Source organism: Brassica napus, chromosome C6 (assembly GCF_020379485.1).
Source record: "Brassica napus cultivar Da-Ae chromosome C6, Da-Ae, whole genome shotgun sequence".
Lineage (NCBI taxonomy): Eukaryota > Viridiplantae > Streptophyta > Magnoliopsida > Brassicales > Brassicaceae > Brassica > Brassica napus.
In genome coordinates this window covers 42,381,146-42,390,704 of record NC_063449.1, presented here as the reverse complement: position 1 = coordinate 42,390,704, position 9,559 = coordinate 42,381,146, and the positions used below count along the sequence as shown (strand labels likewise).

Sequence of the window (9,559 nt, the reverse complement as noted above, 5' to 3'; positions counted from 1 at the left end):
TTTCTTATTTGGTTCCTTTCCTGAATTTGTTTCTTTGGGCCCAAAAATATTTGCATAAATGTGGTAAATAGTTTGTTGTTAATAGCCCATGGTAATCTTTCAAAGGCCTTAATCCATAGTCTCAAATTCCCAAAATCCACAAAAGACAGCCCAATTTCATGTTTTTACTTTTATTTTCCTTATTTGATAAAACCCGCAGTCTCTAATTTAAACCCAAAACGATTCTAGGTCGATTTGCTGAGCTGAGTTACAAGGACAACATATTTGCACTAGAATAATTTGACAAGAGATAGAGCAACGACCGAGTCCATTACTCTTCGTTCCGAATCAACATCCTCTCCTATTCTATACAATTTGATTTGATAGAGACGAGAACATATCATGGAGCGCAACAAGAAATGAAGAATACGTACGAGAGAGTTTGTGATGCACCGAACTTCCTACTCTTATCATCCGGGGCTTAGGTTATGTCTCTTATTTATTTTTTTGAAACATGGTTATGTCCTTTAATTCGTTTTAATGTTGTGTTTCTTTCTTTAGATAATTATGGTTTTGAGTTTCATTATTATTTTTATTTCTTGATAATGATTGTAGTTGAATATCGATCCCATTATAAGATTTTTAATATCATTCAATTAAAAATATTGTTATTTCGAGAGAAAACCTAAGTAAAACCCTAATATTTTCCAACGTAACAATCATCCGATGAAAAACACAAGAAACAAAAGAGAAGGAAAAAAAAAGGCAATGAACTGGCGATGACGTGGAGTTAGGTCAATAATTGACGCAGCTAGGGTTCATCCCAAACAAAGCCGCCTTCATCTCGGAACCTGGTTCGAATCGCAACGTGACTTCATCACATGCATATCTCATAGTACCAGTTGTATTTTCCCTGCAATCAGTGATATAAAAACGAGTACCAAACCGCACTTCCTTCTTCTCTTTCATATCTTCAGTTATATCTTTACCTATCAAACCATAAATACCTTCTCCCGAGACACCTGCTGAAACCTTAAGAACCTGAGCTTCACGGTATTTGAGATTGTCGTATCTGAATATTATACAGAAGATTCATTAGTATATATAATATTCTTCCTAAATTACAAAATAAATAATATAAATAAAAAAGAGAAGAAAAAAAAAGTACTGCTTACTTTTGTGGGGAAGAGGTAGCAAGAGTAACATTCTTGTAAAGGAAGGAAGCTTGAAGGTCTCCTTGAAGACATATGTAGAAACCAGGAAGATATGAGGGGATCCGTATCCACACATCCACTACAAGAAAACAGGGGGATTCTGATGGCCGAAATCGTCGGTAATTCGTCGGAATCGGTCTATTCCGACGAAATTCCGACGAACCCGTCCGTCGGTATCGTTTCGTCGGAAAAAAAACGTTCGTCGGAATTTCGTCAGAAATTCCGACGACTTTCTGACGAATACCAAGAAACGTCATTCTGACGAACTTCCGACGATATTACGATGCGGCTACAGAAGACCGGAGTTCATCGGAAAACTACAATTCCGACGAACGTGGTTCCTCGGTTTATTCCGACGAACTGTAGGCGTCGGAATTTACCGACGGACATCGGTCGTCGGAATATACCGACGAACCACGTTCGTCGGTATATTCCGACGGAAATGGGTTTGTCGGTAAATTCCGACGGATATATGTCCGTCGGTATATTCCGACGACCGTTGTCCGTCGGTATATACCCTTTTTTTTTTACAAATTAATTTTGCATTTTTATATATTTTTTGATATTAATAAATTTAAAAAATTGGAAATTTAAAACTAATAATATTATAAAATTTAAATTCATAAAAACCGAAATAGGAAAAAAACATTCATAAAGTTTAAAATTCATACAAACCGAAATAGAAAAAAAAAACATTCCGAAAGTTTTATAAAGCCGAAATAAACTAAGAAGAACTCGAAGACATCAAACGATCTAGCTTCTGCATAATCTCGGTGTTGAACTTCTTCTGGGATGCCAACTCAGCAAGGATAGTGGCATTCTCCGAACGGATAGTGGCATTCTCCGAAAGGATAGTGGTGTTCTGCTCCTCCAATGCCCCAATCCGTGCATCTTTGTCATGTAGCTCCTCGAGAATCATGGGATCGGCATACGGAGCTTGCGAAGAAGATGCCGGATACGAAGAAGCACGACGGGCCAACCCAACTAAACGGCCTCCTTTCCTTTTAGGAACCGCCTACAAAAATATTTAAAGTAAGTAAATATGGACAAGTAAGTAATCGACATTATAAAAAAAAATATTAATAAAAAAAATTACCTTTTCAACCATCTCATTTATTTGCAATAGAGACAGGTTGGTTGAAGCTCCCGTGGAGTCGCCGTCATCAGAGAGAGGCTGAGATTGAGAAACTATCTCAGCTTCCACCAAATCAACTACACCTCTGATCACGGGGTCCTGAATTTGACCCGTCGTCTTGTTAGTGTGAGCCACCTTAATGAGTTGGAGACGATCAACGGGATTACCGTCATTTGCTTCGATCTAAAAAAACCGCCATTATTAGCCAAAAAATATATAAAATATTTATTTAAAAAATATAAAGATAAATAATAATAAAAAACTTACAAGTTCATCCTCCTTAGTAGACATGGAGCAAGCGCCGAGGTTGTGCACATACATACCTTTCCCGCCACGATCGCTCTTCCGGTTCCTGGAGTTCCTAGAAGACGTCTCTGCAGTGTCTTCCCTCTCCCAATGAGCTATCAACTGCTCCCACACCCCCCCGTTGATGAACCGTGGCTTCTTGTTCTTCTGCCAAACTGTCTTCCACGCGTTTATCTGCTTTGTGTAAGAGTCCATGGCCTTTTCGTTGAATTTCTTACGGACTGTTTCCGTAAGATCGGAGTGCCAGTTGAACTCTTGCTACAAAACAAACACAATTTAATAAGTAAATATATGTAAAAAAATGTAAAAACTTAAAAAAAATGAAGGGTTACTATACCGCAAACTGACGAAACCACAACTCTCGTTCGTCGGAAGGGATCACACTCCACTTTGGATATCCAAAACGGAGCATGGAGTACATCATCTGGTTGATGCTCCGGCTAATGCCATTTTTCGACTTGGTGAACCTTTAAAAAAAAATACAAGTTAGCAAGTTAATTAAAGCAAAAAATATAACGGTACAAATAAAAAAAAATACTAACCAAGTGCTATGGCCTCGTCGTGGGTTGGGTTGGAGAAACGGGAGATGCTCTCGACCTGGTTGTTGAACCAATAGATGAACCGGCATGACCCCCGGATCCTGTTGAGCAGCAGCGTGAGGGGCAGCGTGAGGGGCAGAGGGAGCTGGAGCGGGAATATATACCGGAACCGAGTCATGAGACGATACCGATGCACGGGAACCGCTCACCGAACTACGTCGAAGACGGGCTGCGGGGCGGGCTTCATCCTCGGCCCTAAAAAAAAAAATTAACCCATCAAACATATTTTCATTTATATATTTACAAAAGGTTTTATAAACGTTTTAAAAAAAACTATTAAACCTTTTATATATATATATATATATATGTATTCAAAATTATAAAAAATTTATAAATATAGAAAAATGTTGTTAAAAATTTATAAATGAAGAAAAATGTTGTTAAATATTTATATTTTAAAAAAAAAATGTTGTTAAATATTTATTAGTGGAAACTTAAAAAAAAATATTAAAAATTTTAAAATTTACTATACATGATTTACATATATATATATGTATACAAAATTATAAAAAATTTATAAATATAGAAAAATGTTGTTAAAATTTATAAATGAAGAAAAATGGTGGTAAATATTTATATTTTTTTCAAAAAAACAAAAAAACGTTTTTAAAAATCAAAAAACGTTTTTAAAAATCAAAAAACGTTTTTAAAAAAAAAAAAAACGTTTTAAAAAATCAAAAAACGTTTTTAAAAATCAAAAAATGTTCCAAAAAAAACTAAAACAACAATCCTAACTTATATATCCTAAACTATCCATTCAATCCTAAAATGTTCAATCAAACAACCTAAAATCCGAGATCAACTTCCAAAACCCTAAACAATTGAAAAAAAAAAGGTTTGGGATGATTCTTACATGATTTGGGGTTTGGGGAAGAGATAGGAGGGTGAGGAGAGGATTCGCCGGTGAAGAGAGGCCGGAATCGCCGGAGAGTCGCCGGAATCGCCGAAATCGCCGGAGAGGATCTTGAGAGAGGGAGAGGCCGCGGAGATAACGAAGAAGAAAGGAGAAGGGTTTTTATTTCCGCGGATTCCGACGGACACGGGTTCGTCGGTATTCCGTCGGTATATTTAAAATATACCAAATGCCGATTCGCGAAAATTTTCAAGCGGTTTGGTTCTCCCGGGCTAATTGAAATTCCGACGGAACGTGTCCGTCAGTATTTTCCGACGGACACATTCCGTCGGTATTTTCCGACGGAATTCCGACGACTTAGTGTTTAGGGTGTTATTTTCAAGTTTCTAAATGCAAAATCCAAACCTTTGATAATATATATAGTATTTGCATAAAGATTTAACAATAAAAATGTTTTATAACACGATTTTACACAACAATATTTTTTGTAGTGTAAGCTTATATAAATATGATTGTATAAGTACATAATGTTAAGATGAGATGTTATGAAAACAATGATATGCATACATAAATATTTTAATGAGTTGTTATATTTGAACGGTTGCGATCTAATACTATACTAAACACTTATTATGTGTCAAATTCTCAACGAGTTGAACATTTTCCAAATCTTCAATTGCCTGGGCGTTGCTGGTAGACTCTGGTTGCAATGGTTCATCATCATCAGAAGTTCCATCCACTCGTCCTCTTGGGTTGATTTGCGTTACAGTAACCCATGGATCGTCTCTGTACGTCACCCGAGGGTAACTGATGTAGCACACCTATACATATCAATTATACAAAGTATTAGTTCAATATATAACATTAATTAATTATATTGGTAAAAAATTATGAATATATTGACATACCTGATCAGCTTGCGAACCAAGAATGAAGGGATCATAATATTGAAGTTTCCGCCGCGAATGAACTGATGTAACACCAAACGCATCAATCTTCACTCCTCTATCTGGGGTGGTGTCATACCAATCACAATAGAATACTACACAACGCAATCCAACCATTCCAGGAAATTGGATTTCCAATATTTCTTTTATGTTGCCGTAGTAGACATCGTCACCAGAAGAAGATGAAACACCAGCATCATATGTTGTCTTAGAATGACCTTTCCTTGTGAATGCATATCCTCGCGTACAAAATTTAGGATATGATTTGACCACATAGTTTGGTCCCTGCACAAATTCGCGTACCCAATCATCGAACACAAGACCTCTGGCCAAACCATCATTCACCTATAAAAAAAAACATATATGATTGCAAAATTAATTAGTTTATATATATTAAATTTAAACTAATCATTTGCATAGGGTAATAGGATATATGACTCACATAACTACGAAGCCACGCAGCAAATCCGTTATCTCTAAGTTGTCGAAGCTCATCTTCTGTTGCATGCCTGTGAGTCATACGCAACTCCGCCATATATACACTATATACAAAAATATTATCAATATGAAATAAATTTATTGAATATTAATCTAACAATAAATGAATAAATATTTTTACCTCTCATATTGTAGAACATCTTCACAGTTGGTGAGCAAATATGTTTGCAAATGAGCGTTCTCAGTGTCCGTAAGTCTCCGCTTCGTGAATTTTCCACTAAGTCGTCCTATTTCCTTGAACATGCTTGGGACAGTAACATGATATGTTGCTCTCTCCCCTCTATCATCATGCCGAGCAGGTCTTCGGTGTTTTGTTTGCACTTCTGGTGGAAAATAATTTTCAGCAAAGATTGCAGTTTCTTCATTGATCACCTGTGCCACTATAGATCCTTCCACCCTGCTTTGATTTTTGACCATCTTCTTCAGATGATGCATATAACGCTCAAAAATATACATCCATCTGTACTGCACAGGACCACCAAGTTCCAATTCTCTTGCGAGATGAATAGCAAGATGTTCCATTACATCAAAGAATGATGGAGGAAATATCTTCTCAAGGTTGCACATGCTGACTGGTGCGTTTGTCTTCAAATTATTAATTCCCTCTTCAGTCAATACTCTGCTGCATAAGTCACGGAAAAAAACACTAATCCCTGCAATTGCTTCATGAACATTACGTGGCAATAATGCTGAAAAGGCAAACGGAAGGAGGCGCTGCATAATTACATGACAATCATGACTCTTCAAGCCAGTAAACTTTCCTTCGCTTCTATCAACGCAGTTCCCCAAATTTGATGCATATCCGTCAGGAAATTTCACTTTCTCTGTAATCCAATCAAAGAACTCTTCTTTTCTAGCACCATCTAGCCGATAAATGGGAAAAGGGGCCGTACCGTTCTCATCAACGTGAAGTTCAGAACGATCACAAATATCGACTAAATCCAACCTTGACTTCAAATTATCCTTCGTTTTACCTTGGATGTTAAGGACTGTGTTCATCAGATTATCGAAGAAGTTCTTCTCAATATGCATGACATCTAAATTATGCCGCAATAGATGACTCTCCCAATATGGTAGATCCCAGAAAATACTCTTTTTGTGCCAGTTATGTAGCTCTCCAACCGCATTGACTCGAATGTTTTCATGTCCACCTACATCTGGCGTCCTTTCTGCATCAAAATACCTAAACTGCTTCAACAAATCTTTCCCACTAACTTCCTCAGGTGGACCATCAAACACCTGCTTGTTCTTCGTAAACGAAGTCTTACTCCTGCGGTATGGATGATCAGGTGGTAGAAATCGTCTGTGACAGTCAAACCAACACGTTTTCCTTCCGTTCTTTAGTTGGAAAGCATCTGTGTCATCTTGACAATATGGACATGATAGCTTCCCATGTGTTGTCCATCCAGATAACATACCATATGCTGGAAAGTCACTTATTGTCCACATAAGTACTGCCCGCATCTGAAAGTTTTCTTTGCGCGAAACATCGTATGTCTCAAAACCATGCGCCCATAGTTGTTGCAACTCATATATTAGTGGTTGAAGAAACACATCTAGTGATCTTTTAGGATGATCTGGCCCGGGGACTAGAATTGAGAGAAACAAAAACTCTCGTCGCATGCACAAGCTCGGCCGTAAGTTGTACGGTGTCACAATAACTGGCCATAGAGAATACTGCCTTCCATGCTTTCCAAATGGGCTGAAACCATCAGTAGATAATCCAAGATAAACATTTCTTCTCTCTTCCGCAAATTCTGGATATGTTGACTGGAAATGTTTCCAAGCCTTTGCATCTGAAGGATGTCTAATCTCACCATTTGTGGAATGCTCTGCATGCCATCTCATTGCTTTTGCTGTGCGCTCACACTGATACAACCTCTTCAATCTTTCCGTCAAAGGCAAATACCACATTCTTTTGAATGGGATCGGAACTCTTCCCCTCGTCTCCTGATAACGAGGTTTCCCACAAAATTTGCATACATTCCGTGTCTCATCCGCTCTCCAGTAGATCATGCAGTTGTCAATACATACATCTATCACTTCATACGGTAGTTGAAGACCTGCAACAAGTTTCTGAACCTCGTAGTATGAACCCGGTGCAAGGTTATCCTCAGGTAGAATACCTTTGACAAAATCAGTAATCGCATCCATACATTCTTCAGCCAAATTATAGTCTGTCTTAATACCCATTAATCTAGTTGCAGATGATAAGACTGAATGACCATCTCTACAATTTTGATACAAAGGTTGTTTTCCTGCATCCAACATGTCAAAAAATCTCCTAGACTCGGGGTTTGGTTCTTCCCCTCTATAATGATCATGTACCATCTGCTCAGTACCTACACCATAATCTATATCCGTTCTAGATTCTTCTAACCTAATATCAGGCTGAGGTTCACTAACAGGCTGAGGTTCGCTAGTACTACCATATTCATAACCAGTTTCCCCATGAAGGTACCAAACTTTATAATTACGTGAAAACCCTTTCATATACAAATGAGTCCAAACATCAAATTCTTTTATAACCTTATTATTATTGCAAGAAGAGCAGGGACATCTTAACATACCACTTTTTGCATCCGGTTGCTGTTGAACAAGCCTCATGAATTCTCCAATCCCTTGAACGTATTCTTCCGTAAGCAAATTGGTGTTCGGATCCAAATGAGGTTTATCCATCCACGAACGATAATAAACTTCTGAAGACATGATTTTCACGGAATTGTTATGACTAAAGAGAATGAAGAGAGAATGAAGTGTGAATGAGTTGAATGAGGAGGGGTTGTATTTATAGGAAATTGCTTACGGACCTCCGACGACTTTCCGACGGAATTCCGACGGATGTAAAGAAGTCCGTCGGAATTCCGTCGGAATTGTCCAATCCCAAACGGCTATACAACGGTCATATGTATTTGTCGGCAACGGTCACATGGTTCGTCGGAATTCCGTCGGAATATACCGATGGAATTCCGACGACTTTGCTATTAATCGGAATGTCGTCGGAATTTCGTCGGAATATACCGACGAACTTCCGACGACTACAACGGTTACATTTTTTATCGGAATGTCGTCGAAAAGTCGTCGGAAAATTCCGACGAACCGTATGTCGTCGGAATTCCGTCGGAAATGGCCGACGGAATTCCGACGACTTAATTTTTTTGGATTTGGTCGGAAATTTGTCAGTATTCCGTCGCAAATTTCCGACGACCTTGGTGTCCGTCGGAAGATCCGTCGGAATTCGGTGTGTTTTCTTGTAGTGATCCCACTTCGCACTTAAAAGAGTGTCTGTGATATTAAGCACCGTGAAATCCAAAGAAGCTAGTTCTATCTTCGGAATCTGAACTGGTTCTTCTCTAAAGGACGCTTGCATCAACCAAAAGAGCCCAAAAAAATAACCGGCTATGAAAACAATACCAACAATATTAGCGAAGCGGCGGATAGAGAACCGTTTGCACCTTGTGAGGAGCTTCCTCACGCCTGTAGTTGACCTTTTGCACCTTGTGAGAACCTTTTGCTCCTTGTAATTGCCTTCTTCGATACCCATTCTCTACGGTTGATTGGAGAGAGTAGAGGAGATTTCTTGAAAAAGATTTATGAATACAAAGCAAAAAATCTCAAGACAAATGCTAAAACAAAAACACCCTCTCTCTTTAGCTCTGGTTGCTTTCTAATCGGATGATTTGAATCTTTAGTTATAGCCTCCCTTTATACTAATCACAGATTCCTTGTCCCATTATAATTATAAATTAATAATTTATATATATACATATTTTATATATAAATATGAATCTATTATTATATTGTTTGTTTTATATTCACAAATGAATTATCTTTATTTTTTTTAACACTTAATATCTTTTGAGAAATTCTTAGGTTCACCCCCTTAGTGAACCTATAGGTTCACCTACCCAATAATATCTTGCCAACTCATATTCAGTTTTTAGAAAACAAAAAGTTAAAAAATTAGAAATATATTTATCTACAGAAAAAAAAGGAAAAAGATAAACTTAACGCCGTCGACTTTTTCT

At 37.7% G+C, this 9,559-nt stretch overlaps 1 protein-coding gene across 1 annotated transcript; it reads right to left on the bottom strand.

Annotated features, from left to right (window-relative positions):
• Window positions 1–489: 489 nt before the first annotated feature.
• On the bottom strand, window positions 490–9,075 carry LOC106350037. Its single transcript, XM_022704451.2, has 3 exons — window positions 8,946–9,075; window positions 1,155–1,272; window positions 490–1,051 (listed from the first exon to the last, which is right to left on the bottom strand). Exons 1-3 carry the CDS (start codon window positions 9,073–9,075, stop codon window positions 775–777), a joined length of 525 nt encoding a protein of 174 aa, XP_022560172.1. The 3' UTR covers window positions 490–774.
• Window positions 9,076–9,559: the final 484 nt, after the last annotated feature.

Coding starts and splice junctions, on each gene's coding strand:
- LOC106350037 (XM_022704451.2), bottom strand. CDS start 9,075: ATGGGTATCGAAGAAGGCAATTACAAGGAGCAAAAGGTTCTCACAAGG. Junction 1,273..8,945: donor CCGCTTCGCTAATATTGTTG/GTATTGTTTTCA, acceptor GTTTTCTTGTAG/TGGATGTGTGGATACGGATC. Junction 1,052..1,154: donor GCTACCTCTTCCCCACAAAA/GTAAGCAGTACT, acceptor TATAATATTCAG/ATACGACAATCTCAAATACC.